This window comes from Salvelinus namaycush, chromosome 26 (genome assembly GCF_016432855.1).
Source record: "Salvelinus namaycush isolate Seneca chromosome 26, SaNama_1.0, whole genome shotgun sequence".
NCBI lineage: Eukaryota > Metazoa > Chordata > Actinopteri > Salmoniformes > Salmonidae > Salvelinus > Salvelinus namaycush.
Genome location: NC_052332.1, coordinates 15,572,098 through 15,590,767, shown reverse-complemented (window position 1 = coordinate 15,590,767; position 18,670 = coordinate 15,572,098). Strand labels below are relative to the sequence as shown.

At 41.8% G+C, this 18,670-nt stretch overlaps 1 protein-coding gene across 3 annotated transcripts in view; it reads right to left on the bottom strand.

Annotated features, from left to right (window-relative positions):
• LOC120021191 (patatin-like phospholipase domain-containing protein 7) overlaps nt 1-15,723 on the bottom strand; it is a 41,680-nt gene extending 25,957 nt beyond the window's left edge. For all 3 annotated transcript variants that reach the window (XM_038964835.1, XM_038964836.1, XM_038964837.1), the window contains exons 1-8: nt 15,605-15,723; nt 5,265-5,356; nt 5,005-5,088; nt 4,195-4,282; nt 3,819-3,898; nt 789-877; nt 574-714; nt 303-462 (exon numbers count right to left, since the gene is read on the bottom strand). In XM_038964835.1, the coding sequence (XP_038820763.1) occupies nt 303-462; nt 574-714; nt 789-877; nt 3,819-3,898; nt 4,195-4,282; nt 5,005-5,088; nt 5,265-5,354 (732 nt within the window). In that variant the 5' untranslated portion in view covers nt 5,355-5,356; nt 15,605-15,723. The remainder of the gene's footprint in view (nt 1-302; nt 463-573; nt 715-788; nt 878-3,818; nt 3,899-4,194; nt 4,283-5,004; nt 5,089-5,264; nt 5,357-15,604) is intronic.
• Nucleotides 15,724-18,670: the final 2,947 nt, after the last annotated feature.

Here is an 18,670-nt window from a genome sequence, read left to right as displayed (position 1 = left end):
TTCAGTCTCATTAAAAATCCTATTTTCACTGCACCTAACCCAAAAACTTTAACTTTAACCCTAGCTCCTAACCCTAACCCCAATTATAACCCTAACCCTAAATCCGCTATAAATAGCATTTGACCTTGTGGGGACTAATAAAATGTCCCCAGTTGGTCAAATTTTTGTCCAGAAAGATAAGTTCCCCCATGGTGCACAGAATAACTTACAAAAATAAGTCTGATATTGACTTAGCTAGCTCTGAGATCATCTACAGTAGGTTTCATTGGGTATTCCCAGCAGCTATTCTAGCCCAGTCTTACGTTCTCGTGGATGCAGAGTTCCAGACGTCCATCCTGGACAACGTAGATGCTGTCGTCGTCGTCGCCCGGCCGGAACAGCCCCTCCCCCTCCTGCAGCTCCACAAAGACCATGTGACGACACAGCTCCAGGAACAGAGGCTTTTCAAAGTGGCCCAGCACCCTGAGAGCAGAGGGAGACCGCAAAGAGTGACACAGAACACACACACACAATGCTACTGGTGTTCGCGTGTGTGTGTGTGTGTGTGTGTGTGTGCAACAAGGTTGTGATTACCTGACGTTTTTGAGCATGTAGAGGACCTCTGAGGGCAGGTTGGAGTTCTGAACATCAAACTCAGTCAGGTCCGCCTCCAGCAGGGAGGGAGGGGGTTCCTTGGGCTGCAGAGTAGGGGGCTCCTTACGGATACGCAGGATCCTAGAACACAAACACATTAAATAGCAGAGACTAGTGCACCCTTCCTTATCGGTAGTTTTGAGTAGAGATGGTACCTGCGAGCTATACTCAGGACTTTGGGTCTCTTCCGAGGGCGCAGCTTGGACACCGAGGTAGAAGATGGAGGGGAGGAAAGGGTCTGGACCTGTGAGTGACAGAGAGAGAGACAACGAAGGAAGGAAGGAAGGAAGGGGATGAAGGAATGAGTTCCCAAAAGCACAAAATGCTATTTCGCTCTGCCCTCTAGTGGGGAAACATGTAACTGACATTTCTTATCATCAGAAGACACAGTTGCAGCCAAATATATTGGCACCCCTTGCACTTTGTGGTGCTTATTTGTCCTGGAGCAATTATGGTTAAGAGACTGGACTCTGTAATAAAGAGCAAGGATGCATGATAAACAAATGCCAAGTCACTCACCCACCATTGCACATTGCACCAAATGGTAGGTTGAACTTCACTTTATATGCGCAGAAAGATACATTTGTATGTGTTCATCTACAAAGCCCTTTTGGGTAAAAACCCTCTTTACCTCTGTAGTCTGGTCTCCTTCACCACCAGCAGTTAACATACCTGGTCTGCTAGGTGGTTGCTACTTAAAGTCCCCAGGACATTTACAGTGAGTGTGTGGACAGGTGTCTTTTATACAGGTAACGAGTTCAAACAGGTGAAGTTAATACAGGTAATGAGTGGAGAACAGGAGGGCTTCTTAAAGAAAAACTAACAGGTCTGTGAGAGCCGGAATTCTTACTGGTTGGTAGGTGATCAAATACTTATGTCATGCAATAAAATGCAAATTAATTACTTAAAAATCATACAATGTGATTTTCTGGATTTTTGTTTTAGATTCCGTCTCTCACAGTTGAAGTGTACCTATGATAGAAATTACAGACCTCTACATGCTTTGTAAGTAGGAAAACCTGCAAAATCGGCAGTGTATCAAATAATTGTTCTCCCCACTGTGTATATATATATACAGTGCATTCGGAAAGTATTCAGACCCCTTGACTTTTTCCACATTCTGTTACGTTACAGCCTTATTTAAAAATGTATTAAATGTTTTTTTACCCTCAATATACACAAAATACCCCATAATGACAAAGAAAAAAAACTGGTTTTTAGAAATGTTAGTAAATTATCACATTTACGTAAGTATTCAGACCCTTTACTCAGTACTTTGTGGAAGCACCTTTGGCAGCAATTACAGCCTCCAGTCTTCTTGGGTATGATGCTACAAGCTTAGCACACCTGTATTTGGAGAGTTTCTCCCATTTTTCTCTGCAGATCCTCTCAAGCTCTGTCAGGTTGGATGGCTGCACAGCTATTTTCAGGTCTCTCCAGAGATGTTCGATCAGGTTCAAGTCCGGGCTCTGGCTGGGCCACAAAGACATTCAGAGACTTCTCTTGAAGCCACTCCTGCATTGTCTTGGCTGTGTGCTTAGGGTCGTTGTCCTGTTGGAAGGTGAACCTTCGCCCCCAGTCTGAGGTCCTGAGAGCTCTGGAGCAGGTTTTCATCAAGAATCTCTGTACTTTGCTGTTAATTTTCCCCTCAATACTGACTAGTCTCCCAGTCCCTGCCGCTAAAAAATATCCCCACAGCATGATGCTGCCACCACCATGCTTGACAATGTTTGGCATTTAGGCCCAAGAGTTACATCTTGGTTCATCAGACCGGGGAATCTTGTTTCTCGTGGTCTGAGAGTCTTTAGGTGCCTTTTGGCAAACTCCAAGCAGGCTGTCATGTGCCTTTTACTGAGGAATGGCTTCCGTCTGGCCATTCTACCATAAAGGCCTGATTGGTGGAGTGCTGCAGAGATGGTTGGCCTTCTGGAAGGTTCTCCCATCTCCACAAAGGAACTCTGAAGCTCTGTCAGAGTGACCTCCCTGACCAAGGCCGTTCTCCCCTGATTGTTCAGTTTGGATTGCTCAGTGTGGCTGGGCGGCCAGCTCTAGGAAGGGTCTTGGTGGTTCCAAACTTCTTCCATTTAAGAATGATGGAGGTCACTGTGTTCTTGGCAATCTTCAATGCTGCAGACATGTTTTGGTACCCTTCCCCAGATCTGTGCCTCGACACAATCCTGTCGTCTCGGAGCTCTACGGACAATTCCTTCAACCTCATGACTTGGTTTTTGCTCTGACATGAGCTGTGGGACCTTATATAGAGATGTGTGTGCCTTTCCAAATCATGTCCAATCAATTTAAATTTTCCACAGGTGGACTCCAATCAAGTTGTAGAAACATCAAGGATGATCAATGTTAACACGATGCATCCAAGCTCAATTTAATTTAGAGTCTCATACCAAAGGGTCTGAATACTGTAAATAAGGTACTTCTGTTAGTTATTTTTCATAAATTTACCAAAATGTCCTGTTTTCGCTTAGTCATTATGGGATATTGTGTTGTTTGATGATACATTTTTATATCAATTATAGAATAAGGCTGTAAGTATCAACATTTGGAAAAAGTCAAGGGGTCTGAATACTTTCCGAATGCACTGTATATTGCCGCAACTGTATCACAGTACGAATTCAAAGAACCCCATACGAGTGCTAAATGAGTATGCTAAATGATTTGAAACTTGATAATTGCAATGAGTACATTAAAATTGATATGTAATATCCTGAAATTTAATTGGATAGCAATGAGGATTGGCTGAGGGCCCTCCAGCATTATATGAGTGTTGAAACTCCTGGGCCTGTATTCATAAAGTGTTTCAGAAAAGTAGTAATTGCTTATTTAGCATCAGGTCCCAGCTGTCCAATTGTATTAATTATAATCTAAAAGGCAAAACTGACCCTAGATCAGCACTCCTACTCTTGAGGCGCTTTATGAATATGGGCCCTGATACGTAATGCATGGCATAGAGCTGAGTGACTTGGTGAAGAATCATTCCATTTCCCCAGGTAAAAGTAGTATTGTCGCGAATTCGGGTGATAGCCCTGGCTGGAATTCGAACCCGGGTCCAGAGACTGTAAACCAAACATCTTAGCCGTTACGCTCAGAGATCCCTATGGTCCCTGGTCAAAAGTAGTGGCACTATAAAGGGATTAGGGTGCCATTTGGAACACAGTGCAATAATGACTAACCTTCCTCATAATCTTCCTGCCGTAGAAGAGCACCTTGTCTCTCTTCCTGAAGCGATAGCGGGGAACAGCCTGCTGTCCACCTTCGAATAGACACAACAAAATGCTATCAACAAAGATAACAGCACTTATGCAACAGTGGCTACTGAGCATACAACGAATGAACAATGAATGATGTCCCGTAAAACATAGGACCTCTCTGTTCAAGTCCAATTCATAAGTCCCGTTATTAATTCCTATTATTATGCCGATGTGGTTACATTTTGTCATTTGCCACAAAATGTGTTCAGTTACTTTAATGTCAAAGTTTAATATCAACTGTTTCCTTGCCCCTCATGTTTGTCCCATGAAGTGGGGAGGAAGAGGATGGATGACTCACTGGCCAGCTTGTATCTCCTATAGAGGAAGAGCACCACGATGCCAATTAGAGAAACTGCCACCACAGCCCCGATCAGCACGCCAGTCAACTGGACAACAAAACAAAGTTATACCATAAAGATCCATTCAATTACAGTGTTCTATTCTATGGCTAGTTTGGTGTCAGACACAGACACTGGGAACCACAGAACATTCCAACAACAACAAACATGATCACTGAAGTCTGATCAAGAAGTCATGGAGAGAACAAAGGGGGATGTGGGGGGGGCTACATCAAAGACCTCCATCCTCTTTTTGTTTATTCTTGATGTCTAAGGAGGCTTTACTAGACATTGTTGATGTAGGATTTACTTTCAGAAGGCCAGAGACTTTACTATGGTTATTATGCTAGGTTTTTTGCTTTATTAAAACGTTTTGCACGCATGGAAATAGAAGTTTATCTGGGGTGTATTCACTAGTGCATGCACACCGTAGCAAACAGTACCAAAACGTTTCACAAACGAAAAACGTTTTTGCAATGTAAACAACTTTCTATTGGACAAGTTCAGGTATGTCCCTCCCCATTTCGTTCCGTTAGCGTCTTAGTGAATACACCCGGGTGTACTCACTAGGAAGCATCAGAACCGAACGGAGGTAAACAGAAGCTAACGGAGCGAAACGGGGAGGGACCAAACTGAATTTGTCTAACAAAAAATGTATGCTGTTGCGAAAAGTTTTGCTGCGGTGAAAACGTTTTGCTACGGTGTGCAACAATAAATACACCCTAGCTAAGTACACATTCACGTTCATAAGGCTTAGTGGATCTCTGTACCATGGTAGTCTGCATCCTCTCCTCCACAAACTGCTGGACACGTGCCCTGATATCCTCCCTGCTAGGCACCTTTCCTGCTAAGTACTGTGGAGAAACAGGCAAACAAAGTCATAAAGGAAATAATTGATGTAGAGTGCAGACAAATGCAAAGATTCATAGATCCAGTAACCCCCCACACACACACAGGAATCAATATTGTGATAGGAGTGTTTGAAAATAAATGGTGTAATAGAACATGGCATTTGCTGGACTTAAGATACCGTTTTCAGTTCTGACATGTCATCGTTGAGATTGTGACTCAATGCACTGGTCCAACTGCACTGGTCATCAATATCCTCTTCGCCGCCCATTCCTACACACACACACACACACACACACACACACACACACACACACACACACACACACACACACACACACACACACACACACACACACACACACACAAATGGGGTGAGAAAAGCAGGGATGGAGAAAGTTGCTAAAGTAGCTCGCACATTCTAGCTATAGATTATCTGGTGTACAATGTGATACAGTGCCGCAAACAAGTATTTACCCATTTCTGAGCCTATATTTTTACATATTTTGGACACTGAATGTTATCAGATCTTCAACCAAAACCTAATATTAGATAAAGGGAACAAACACTGCATTCCACAGAAAGTACTTTATACCAACAGTGGTAGTGTGATGCTTTGGAGATGCTTTGCTGCCTCAGGACCTGGACGACTTGCCATCATTGAAGGAACAATGAATTCTGCCTTGTATCAGATAATTCTTATTTTTTTAAATAATATTTCAATCCACATCCTCATTCCAGGGTTTATCTTTATTTTTACTATTTTCTACATTGTAGAATAATATTGAAGACAACATGTACAGTCGTGGCCAAAAGTTCTGAGAATGACACAAATATACATTTTCACAAAGTCTGCTGCCTCAGTTTGTATGATGGCAATTTGCATATACTCCAGAATGTTATGAAGAGTGATCAGATGAATTGCAATTAATTGCAAAGTCCCTCTTTGCCATGCAAATGAACTAAATCCCCCAAAAACATTTCCACTGCATTTCAGCCCTGCCACAAAAGGAACAGCTGACAGTGATTCTCTCGTTAACACAGGTGTGAGTGTTGACGAGGACAGGGCTGGAGATCACTCTGTCATGCTGATTTAGTTCGAATTACAGACTGGAAGCTTCAAAAGGAGGGTGGTGCTTGGAATCATTGTTCTTCCTCTGTCATCCATGGTTACCTGTAAGGAAACACGCAACGTCATCATTGCTTTGCACAAAAAGGGCTTCACAGGCAAGGATATTGCTGCCAGTAAGATTGCACCTAAATCAACCATTTATCGGATCATCAAGAACTTCAAGGAGAGCGGTTCAATTGTTGTGAAGGCTTCAGGGCGCCCAAGAAAGTCCAGCAAGCTCCAGGACCGTCTCCTAAAGTTGATTCAGCTGCGGGATCGGGGCACCACCTGTACAGAGCTTGCTCAGGAATGGCAGCAGGCAGCTGTGAGTGCATCTGCACGCACAGTGAGGCGAAGACTTTTGGAGGATGGCCTGGTGTCAAGAAGGCCAGCAAAGAAGCCACTTCTCTCCAGGAAAAACATCAGGGACAGACTGATATTCTGCAAAAGGTACAGGGATTGGACTGCTGAGGACTGGGGTAAAGTCATTTTCTCGGATGAATCTCCTTTTCGATTGTCCGGAGAAGACAAGGTGAGCGCTACCATCAGTCCTGTGTCATGCCAACAGTAAAGCATCCTGAGACCATTCAAGTGTGGGGTTGCCCAGCCAAGGGAGTGGGCTCACTCACAATTTTGCCTAAGAACACAGCCATGAATAAAGAATGGTACCAACACATCCTCCGAGAGCAATCTCTCCCAACCATCCAGGAACAGTTTGGTGACGAACAATGCCTTTTCCAGCATGATGGAACACCTTGCCATAAGGCAAAAGTGATAACTAAGTGGCTCGGGGAACAATACATCAATATTTTGGGTCCATGGCCAGGAAACTCCCCAGACCTTAATCCCATTGAGAACTTGTGATCAATCCTCAAGAGGCGGGTGGACAAACAAAAACCCACAAATTCTGACAAACTCCAAGCATTGATTATGTAAGAATGGGCTGCCATCAGCCAGGATGTGGCCCAGAAGTTAATTTACAGCATGTCAGGGCAGATTGCAGAGGTCTTGAAAAAAGGGTCAACACTGCAAATATTGACTCTTTGCATCAACTTCATGTAATTGTCAATAAAAGCCTTTGACACTTATGAAATGCTTGTAATTATACTTCAGTAGTACATAGTAACATCTGACAAAAATATCTCAAGACACTGAAGCAGCAGACTTTGTGAAAATGTATATTTGTGTCACTCAAAACTTTTAGCCACGACTGTAGTAACCAAAAAAAATAAAAAGAAGTGTTACCTGGAATGCTTTTTTCAAAAGTCTGGAAGTAGTTCCCACATATGCTGAGCCCTCGTTGGCTGCTTTTCCTTCACTCTGCGGTCCAACTCATTCCAAACAATCTCAATTGAGTTGAGGTTGGGTGATTATGGAGGCCAGGTCATCTGACGCAGCACTCCATCACTCTCCTTGAACAAATAGCCCTTACACAGGCTGGAGGTGTGCTGGGTCATTGTCCTGTTGAAAAACAAATAGTGGGACTAAGCCCAAACCAGATGAGATGGTGTGTCGCTGCAGAATACTGTGGTAGCCATGCTGGTTAAGTGTGCCTTGAATTCTAAATAAATCACAGACAGTGTCACCAGCAAAGCACCATCACATCTTCTCCTTCATGCTTCACAGTGGGAACCACACATGCAGAGATCATCCGTTCCCCTATCCTGTGTCACAAAGACACGGCGGTTGCAACCAAAAATCTCACATTTGGACTCAGACCAAATGACAGATTTCCACCTGTCTAATGTCCATTGCTCGTGTTTCTTGGCCCAAACAAGTCTTTTCTTCTTATTGGTGTCCTTTAGTAATGGTTCTTTGCAGAAATTCAACCATGAAGGCCTGATTCACACAGTCTCCTCTGAACAGTTGATGTTGAGATGTGTCCGTTACTTCAAGTCTGAAATATTTATTTGGGCTCCAATCTGAGGTGCAGTTAACTCTAATGAACTTATCCTCTGCAGCAAAGGTAACGCTGGGCCGTCCTTCCCTGTGGCAGTCCTCATGAGAGACAGTTCTTGATTTTTGCAACTGAAGAAACTTTCAAAGTTCTTGAAATGTTTTGGATTGACTGACCTTCATGTCTTAAATTAATGACGGACTATCGTTTCTCTTTGCTTATTTGAGCTGTTCTTGCCATAATACGGACTTGGTATTTAACCAAATAGGGATATCTTCTGTATACCACCCCTACCTTGTCGTCACAACACAACAGATGGGCTCAAATGCATTAAGGTAAGATGGTTGAGACAATGCCAAGAGTGTGCAGAGCTGTCATCAAGGCAAAGGGTGGCTACTTTGAAGAATCTCAAATATAAAATATTTTGATTTGTTTAACACTTTTTTGGCTACAACATGGTGTTATTTCATCGCTTTGATGTCTTCACTGTTATTACAATATATATAATAGGAAAAATAAAGAAAAACCCTGGAATGAGTAGGTGTGTCCAAACAACTTACAGACTCACACAAACAACTACAGTGCCTTCAGAAAGTATTCACACACACCTTGACTTTCTCCACATTTTGTTGTGTTACAGCAATTAAAATTGATTCAATTCAGATTTTTTTGTCACTGTGCTACATACAATAGCCCATAATGACAAAGTGGAATATTTTTCTTAGTACAAATTAATAAAAAATTCAAAGCTGAAATGTCTCGAGTCAATAAGGATTCAACCTCTTTGTTATGGCAAGCCTAAATAAGTTGAGGATTAAAAATGTGCTTAACAAGTCACATAGTAAGTTGCATGGACTCATTCTGTGTGCAATATGACTACCTCATCGCTGTACCCCACACACATCTGTAAGGTCGGGCAGTCGAGCACTGAATTTCAAACACAGATTCAACCACAAAGACCATGGAGGTTTTACAGTGCATGGCAAAGAAGAGCACCTATTTGTAGATGGGTAGAAAAACAAATAAAATTGACACTGAATATCCCTTTGAGCATGGTGAAGTTATTCATTACACTTTGGATGGTGTATCAATACACCCAGTCACTACAAAGATACAGGTGTCCTTCCTAACTTAGTTGCCAGAGAGGAAGGGAACTTGCTCAGGGATCTCAACGAGGTCAACGATGACTTTAAAACAGTTACAAAGTTTAGTGGCTGTGAAAGGACAAAACTGAGGATGGATCAACATTGTAGTTACTCCACAATACTAACCAAAATGACAGAGTGAAAAGAAGAAAGCCTGTACATAATAAATATATTCCAAAAACATTGCATCCTGCTTGCAAAAGTAATAAAGTAATACTGCAAAAAATGTGGCAAAGCAGTTCACTTTTTGTCCTGAATACAAAGTGTTATTTTGGGGCAAATCCAATACAACACATTACTGAGTACCACAACTCCATATTTTCAAGCTTGATGGTGGCTGCATCATGTTATGGGTATGCTTGTAATCGTTAAGGAATGGAGAGTTTTTTTTAGGATAAAAAATAAATGGAATGTAGCTAAGCACAGGTAAAATCCTAGAGGAAAACCTGGTTCAGTCTGTTTCCACGATAAACTGGGAGATGAAATTCACCTTTCAGCAGGACAATAACCTAAAACGGAAGGCCAAATCATCACTGGAGTTGCTTATCAACAAGACAGTGAATGTTCCTGAGTGGCCGAGCTACAGTTGACTTAAATCTACTTGAAAATCTATGACCTGACAACGGTTGTCTTGCAATGATCAACAACCAAATTAAGAATGTTGAAAAGAACAAATGGACAAATGTTGCACAAACCAGGTGTGCAAATCTCTAAGAGACTTACCCAGAAAGACTCTGTAAATCACTGCCAAAGGTGTTCTACGAAGTACTGACTCAGGGGTGTGAATACTTACTTAAATTCGATTGTTTTCTTTTTAATAAATTAGCAAAAATCTAAAAACATATTTTCACCTTATCATTATGGGGTATTGTGTATAGATGGTTGAGAACAAAATATATATTTAATCCATTTTGAATTCAGGCTGTAACAACAAAATGTGGAATAAGCTAAAGGGTATGAATACTTTCTCATTTGCCCAGACCCGCATGCTCACACCTCCATCCTTTGTGATTGCATTATTGTTTGCCACTTGGCCTTAAATTGTTCCAATTAGTTTTTCCTCGGTCGCCCATGCTATTTCAATAATAAATTAGATTTTTCCATTGTGTTAATAATGAGAAGAGAATCTTCGAACCCATTGGGTATCTCACTAAACCCCCATATACTATGTTTTGAAATATACAGACAAACAGATTCAAAGTAGCTTTACATTGTAATACCTCTGACAGTCAACTTTCTAGCTCCCGTCCATAACTTTTGGACTTTGACATTCCAAGAAAGCATGGATTATTGAGTCATTATTAGTTTTACACTTAAGACATGACTCTGCCATTGTGCTGTAGAATCTGTGAACTTTGTCTCATAATAAATTCTATACATTAGTTTATACTGGATTAAGCGTACATTTTTGTTAACTGTAATTTTGTTAGTTAAGCTCCAACTTTCCCTCCATCGTGTGCCAACACCAGTTATTTTTAAGTCATGGTTCCAATAGTTTCTATTTTTTTCTAAGTGATTTCAGTTGGAAGCGCTCTCTGCAAGGTTTTGTACATCTTCCTTGTCATACGAACATACTTTTCTGACTCAAATAAGATTCCCTCAACGTTGCTCTGAATGCCAAAATACACTGCTCAAAAAAATAAAGGGAACACTTAAACAACACAATGTAACTCCAAGTCAATCACACTTCTGTGAAATCAAACTGTCCACTTAGGAAGCAACACTGATTGACAAAAAATTTCACATGCTGTTGTGCAAATGGAATAGACAAAAGGTGGAAATTATAGGCAATTAGCAAGACACCCCCAATAAAGGAGTGGTTCTGCAGGTGGTGACCACAGACCACTTCTCAGTTCCTATGCTTCCTGGCTGATGTTTTGGTCACTTTTGAATGCTGGCGATGCTTTCACTCTAGTGGTAGCATGAGACGGAGTCTACAACCCACACAAGTGGCTCAGGTAGTGCAGCTCATCCAGGATGGCACATCAATGCGAGCTGTGGCAAGAAGGTTTGCTGTGTCTGTCAGCGTAGTGTCCAGAGCATGGAGGCGCTACCAGGAGACAGGCCAGTACATCAGGAGACGTGGAGGAGGCCGTAGGAGGGCAACAACCCAGCAGCAGGACCGCTACCTCCGCCTTTGTGCAAGGAGGAGCAGGAGGCGCACTGCCAGAGCCCTGCAAAATGACCTCCAGCAGGCCACAAATGTGCATGTGTCTGCTCAAACGGTCAGAAACAGACTCCATGAGGGTGGTATGAGGGCCCGACATCCACAGGTGGGGGTTGTGCTTACAGCCCAACACCGTGCAGGACGTTTGGCATTTGCCAGAGAACACCAAGATTGGCAAATTCGCCACTGGCGCCCTGTGCTCTTCACAGATGAAAGCAGGTTCACACGCACATGTGACAGACGTGACAGAGTCTGGAGACGCCGTGGAGAACGTTCTGCTGCCTGCAACATCCTCCAGCATGACCGGTTTGGCGGTGGGTCAGTCATGGTGTGGGGTGGCATTTCTTTGGGGGGCCGCACAGCCCTCCATGTGCTCGCCAGAGGTAGCCTGACTGCCACTAGGTACCGAGATGAGATCCTCAGAAACCTTGTGAGACCATATGCTGGTGCGGTTGGCCCTGGGTTCTTCTAATGCAAGACAATGCTAGACCTCATGTGGCTGGAGTGTGTCAGCAGTTCCTGCAAGAGGAAGGCATTGATGCTATGGACTGGCCCGCCCGTTCCCCAGACCTGAATCCAATTGGGCACATCTGGGACAACATGTCTCGCTCCATCCACCAACGCCACATTGCACCACAGACTGTCCAGGAGTTGGCGGATGCTTTAGTCCAGGTCTGGGAGGAGATCCCTCAGGAGACCATCCGCCACCTCATCAGGAGCATGCCCAGGCGTTGTAGGGAGGTCATACAGGCACGTGGAGGCCACACACACTACTGAGCTTAATTTTGACTTGTTTTAAGGACATTACATCAAAGTTGGATCAGCCTGTAGTGTGGTTTTCCACTTTAATTTTGAGTGTGACTCCAAATCCAGACCTCCATGGGTTGATAAATTTGATTTCCATTGATAATCTTTGTGTGATTTTGTTGTCAGCACATTCAACTACGTAAAGAAAAAAGTATTTAATAAGAATGTTTCATTCATTCAGATCTAGGATGTGTTATTTTAGTGTTCCCTTTATTTTTTGAGCAGTGTATTTCAAATGGAAATTGTGATATGTAACTTAAGTTGACTGTATTTGCATGTGGTCAGTCAAAAATTACTTTTTAATTGTGTCATGGAAATAGCCATATTTCCTGTTACCAAGACATTTCTATTGCTTTAGTTTTCCATGTGGACCAATTTATATGTGTATTCTTTTTTAAAATTATAAATAAATAAATAAATAACCCCAATTTCGTGGTATCCAATTGTTAGTAGTTACTGTCTTGTCTCATCGCTACAACTCCCGTACGAGCTCGGGAGAGACGAAGGTCAAGAGCCATGCGTCCTCCGAAACACAACCCAACCAAGCCGCAATGCTTCTTAACACAGCACGCATCCAACGGAAGCCAGCCGCACCGATGTGTCGGAGGAAACACCGTACACCTAGCGACCTGGTCAGCGTGCACCGCGCATGGCCCGCCACAGGAGTCGCTAGTGCGCAATTAGACAAGGATATCCCTACCGGCCAAACCCTCCCTAACCCGGACGGTCGCGGCCGGCTGCAACAGAGCCTGGGCTCGAACCTAGAGTCTCTGGTGGCACAGCTAGCCACTGCTGCATATGAGATGCGCCACCCGGGAGGCCCTTTATATGTGTATTCTGACAAGCTATCCAATGACTGTTCCATAAGGTTGTGTTTTTAGGGAGATACTGGTTCTTGTAGAATACGTTTCATTTTCTTTCATGTTGTTTTAGTGTTCCTTAACTATGAAGTTGTTAATGTTCTTAGCTTTATCCTTTGAAAATAGACACGTAAAAAGATTCTGCAAATGAGCATCTTCAATATGTACGAATTGTTCCTTTTTAGTACATTTAACTACACGTCGCAAGTAAAAGCCTTTGGTAGCGAGTTGATACAATTCCAAGTCTGGAAGGTTAAAACCACCCTCAGACTTAGGAAGATGCAAAACTTTTTTGTATTCAATTAACAAGGCAAGTCAGTTAAGAACACATTCTTATTAACAATGATGGACTACCCCGGCCAAACCTGGGCGACGCTGGGCCAATTGTGCACCGCACTATGGGACTCCCAATCATGGTTGGATGTGATACAGCCTGGAATCGAACCAGGGACTGTAGTGACGCCTCGCACTGAAATGCAGTGACTTAGACCACTGCGCCACTCGGGAGCCATCTTATTTATCGTATTAATTTTATTTACACATATAAAGTCTTATGACCATGTATACTTTTTATAAAGAATGACTTGTGGGGAAATTTCTGTATCACCAAAATTAAATACAAAAACTTTGGGATCCATGCCATTCTAACGAGGTTTATGGGAAGATTATTCTATTTAATTAGATCCGCTTTCATATTTTTGAGTAATGGAATAAAGATATCCTTATATATTTATTGTTTGTTGCCACTTAAGCATCCTAAGTACTAAATATTTATTGTGGTCCACTTAAAAGATTGCTGTAGATCGTGAGATATTCTTTTTGTTTGTTGATGATGAGCAGTTGATTGGATTACCAATCTTCAAGAATAAATTTGAGATATCCAAACTGGTGGAGAGAGTGCTGGGTAAAGTAAAGGCTGTGATAATCACAAGGCAGGCTTGTTTTATGTACTTCTGAGGATCAGTGTGTGCTGCATCTCACCTGATTCGAGAAGTTTGCCGTGTCTCTTCGGAACAGGGCGCACTTCAATGTGGTAATATCTGGCATCTCGTGGGAAATCGATGTTGCACAGATTAAACATATTCTCAGAGTGATTGATGCACGTCGGTTGAATCGAGTGGTTAATGGAGCGAAAGTGAAATGTCGGGTCTGTTCTTTTGTTTTTTTAAAGCGGAGCCCCTCCCTACCCAGGTGAATTTGGGATATGTGAATTATAATGTATTGTAGAAGTGAGAAAGTGAAGTGTTGCAATTGTGGTGGGAACCATGAAGCGACATCTTTGGAGTGCCTGACGAGGGTGAAGGAGGATGAGGTGGCTAGCTAGAGTCAGGATTAATCAGAGCATCTCATATGCAGCAGCAGCAGCAGTGAGAAATGTTTAGCGATTGAGTGGTCCTGAATAGTCCACGGTGGTCGGTAGGCATTCTCTACGGGCGGGCTCTCACCAGCAGGACCCAGAGATGTTGCATGTGAAGGTGGAATTTGTGTTTTTTTTATGGTAATGCTGGTCAATGGCACAGCTAAGGTGGAGAAGAGGTCCAGAAGGATGGATGTTATTGTGGATGTGGCAGAGCAGTTCCTGAGACTAAAGGATTTTTGGGGAAAGGATTTACGAGGTACTGGCATGAGCAGAGGTGTAAAGTACTTAAGTAAAAATACCTTAAGTGTTTGAGGGGTATCTGTACTTTACTTTTTTATCTTTGACAACTTTTACTTTACTACATTCCTAAAGAAAATAATGTACTCTAGACACCATACATTTTCCCTGACACCCAAAAGTACTCGTTACATTTTGAATGCTTAGCAGGCCAGGAAAATGGTCCAGTTCACGTACTTAAAGAAAACATCCCTGTCATCTCCTAGCCCTTGAGGGTGGTATTGTTCGTGACCGGTGGAAAAAGTAATACCCAATTGTTGTGTAAAAGTAAAGATACCTTAATAGAAAATGACTCGAGTAAAAGTCATCCAGTAAAATACTAAATTACTTCAGTAAAAGTAAAAAAGTATTTTGTTTTAAATATACTTAAGTATCAAACGTATTTTTAAAAATCCTGATATTAAGCAAACCAGACGCAACCATTCTTGTTTTTAAAATGTACGGATAACCAGGGGCACAGTCCCACTCAAACATTTAAAAACGAAGCATTTGTGTTTAGTGAGTCTGCCAGATCAGAGGCAGTAGAGGCTAGAGCCTCTAGTAACGTTCGAGGTAAGTTAAAACTTCTGGCAGCAGGCTGAACGTTTGACGTCCCAGTCACTATCCATGCAACTTCAAGCGAGACGCTAGCTAGTTAGCTGACTTGCGTTTGACTTAGCTAGTTAGCTACAATAAACATTACGATTATTACGTGCACGCTGGTGTGTACAATAAGACATGCATAGACTGTTCATGTACTAGTTTACGTTACCTGGCTAACGTTACTAGTAAAGCAGAAAAGCTGGTTAACGTAGGGAACAGTCACAATCAATCGAAGCCACACAAAGTCTAATCACATTAAGATAAAGCCCATGAAATGTTGGCGCTGGAAACTTACTTTATAACTTTCTTGACTCGCTATGTCTCACTTTCTCGTCCAACATAGCTAGCCATATGATACAGTTGAAAAATATATAAAAAATGTTGCTATTCCTCCTGGCTGCCCAATCCCACCCATTTACATCACTAGTCAATCCCTGCTGTTGCCGTAAAAACAACACACAGTGTCATTCATTCCAATTGGCTATCGTTATATGCACTCATCCTATCAGAGTCGTGCTTATGTTCTCAGTTAGCTATGTACTTCCTGTTTACACGAGCACGGCCAGAGAGGAAGCGAGAGGTTTTACGCCACCCAAAATAAGCCGTATTCTTCTTCGATGAGGCTTAACGTCGGTTGGCATCCAATAAATGTTGCATTACCGCCACCTACTAGACTGGAGTACAACTCCCTTATACTTTGCTTGAAAATACCCTACCATCTAACACAACACTCACAATTGTTTTTAAATAACATCTTATAAAAAATAACAACACCCTACTCCACTATTTAAATGTATTTTGTCCTACCTCAGGCCAACAACCTGAAAGGATGGGACACCACCACTTAACACACCCTGTAACTCGTCTGATGTCAAGTCTCGCACACCCAAATACCTCTCTGTAGCTGCCACCACAACCCCAATTTTCTGCAACGTACGTTCCATCCCTGCAGGTCAGTTGATAACCATTGCTATAAATGCTAAAAATCAAATCTTACTGAAACATATATCACTTGTTGGCCTTGACCCATCTTCCTCTACTTTCTTCACTGCCTCAGCATACGACAGCTTCTGCACTACTCTAACCCTGGAAACCTCAACGTGCCTCTCTCGCATGGGACATTTCTGATCCCCAGCACCATGGGCACCCCTACAATAGACACATACCACTACTTTTCCCAATGCTACACATTCCTTTCCAAAATAAGCCAACCAAGTGAGGAATTTTTGTATGGAGGTCAATGAGAATATGGAGGACCAAACCTGCCATAATTAGATTTAAATCAATAAATGCACACATAAATAGATAAATAAATAAATGCACATAAAATAAATAAATGTGTAGCACATATAGATATGTATCAATATGATGGCACTTTTTGGGGGGGAAATAGGAGATACAATCTATTATATGCTGCTGTGTTGCAAGCGCAACATAAAAATAACAAATGCAACATTGTCCTTGCTTGATGTAAAGACAGGTGAACAGTTTTAGGACAGTAAGCCATTGACTGCCTGCCTGCACCAGGTGGCTGTGTTACAAGTGGGTTGCTTTTGACAATAAGGCACCGGACTACAGCCATATAGTTTTGAACCTAGAAGACAACCAAGGAGTCAACCCGGGATGGGCGAGAGGAATGTCTAGTTGGCCAGAAAATATAACGTTAGTGAGTATCAAGCTAGCTAGCTTGGCTACAACTAATATAGTCAAGGTGGTTAGCTAGCTGCGTTTTACAGACAAACTCTCAGTTTTACACTTAGCTAGCTAGATAAGGAACTAAACTGCAATTATCATAAACCATTATTATCTAGCTAGATATGGTAGCTAAATATCTGTCAGCAGGATCATTTACTAGATCATTTATTAAGCAATATGGTGGATACTTAACTAATAGGGTTGTCATTTAGTTAGCTAGCTAGCTACATTGGCTAATTATTGACATAATCTTTCTTTGAAGCAGTTTGGCTGCAAAATTAGGTCTCAAAAATCACAGGTATCTAAGTTAGCAGCTAGCTTTACTACAGTCAAATAAGGAGAAGCATGTTGTTATGATGGAATAAGTAATCTATGTGAAGCTAGCCACAATACAGATTAGCCACAATAGTAGAATTTGTCTGTGTCAGTAAGTCATGATATTTCTCTCTCTCTCTCTCTCCTCTCTCATCAAGGCAAAGAGTGGCTACTTTGAAGAATCTCAAATATAAAATATATTTTGATTTGTTTAACCCTTCTTTGGTTACTACATAATTCCATATGTGTTATTTCATAGTTTTGATGTCTTCATTATTATTCTACAATGTAGAAAATAGTACAAATAAAGAAAAACCCTTGAATGAGTAGGTGTGTCCAAACTTTTGACTGGTACTGTATATCAGATACACCACACAGGTGTGCCAACTAAAATATATCCCAGACAAGATTGAAGAATGGGACAAGTAGACAAAGTGAATATAAGTCAGTGATTGTGTCTGTTGCTGTTTGTATGAATTTGAGTGGTTACATACAATACATGTTGACAGAATGGCTGCGGTACCACTGAAGGCCACAGTCTTCAGTCAGGCAGCTTGAAGATGTGTCCCCATCCAGGCCCATGTCACATCATCCAGTGGCCTGACAGGGAGATGACAAATGCATTATGTACCTGTCACGCTCGTCGAAAATGAATGGACCAAGGCGCAGCGTGCGTAGAGTTCCACATCTTTTAATAAACAGAAACTCACCAAACAAAACCACAAACGAAACATGACGCTACTGGTGTGCACACAGGCAACTATCTGTAGACAAGATCCCACAAACACAATGGGGAAAATGGCTACCTAAATATGATCCCCAATCAGAGACAACGATAAACAGCTGTCTCTGATTGGAAACCACACCAGGCCAACATAAACCATTAATCCCCTAGATGACCCACCCTAGTCACTATCACGCCGCAACCAACAGAGAATAAACAGCTCTCTATGGTCAGGGCGTGACAGTATCTTTTATCACCAAAACCATGTTAGCATTTACTGCACGTTGCTGAACAATTCAACCCTTTTGTTACTGTCATTGATATATGGAAATTCACATACAATGTTCAGTTCATAAGTATTTACACCCCCCTCATTATCATATTGGAGGAAAAAATACATAAATAAATAAATGAATAAAATAAATTAAAGTTTGAATAATTTGATAATACATAGATAAATATTTAATTACATAGAGATATGTAGAGAACATTTATTTCCTTACTCATTTCTTTAATTATGTGTGGAATTGTTTATTTATCTATTTATGTGTGCATTTATTAATTAATTTAATTCCAATTATGGCAGGGTTGGTCCTCCATAATGAGAGATAGTTGAATTTGGTAAAC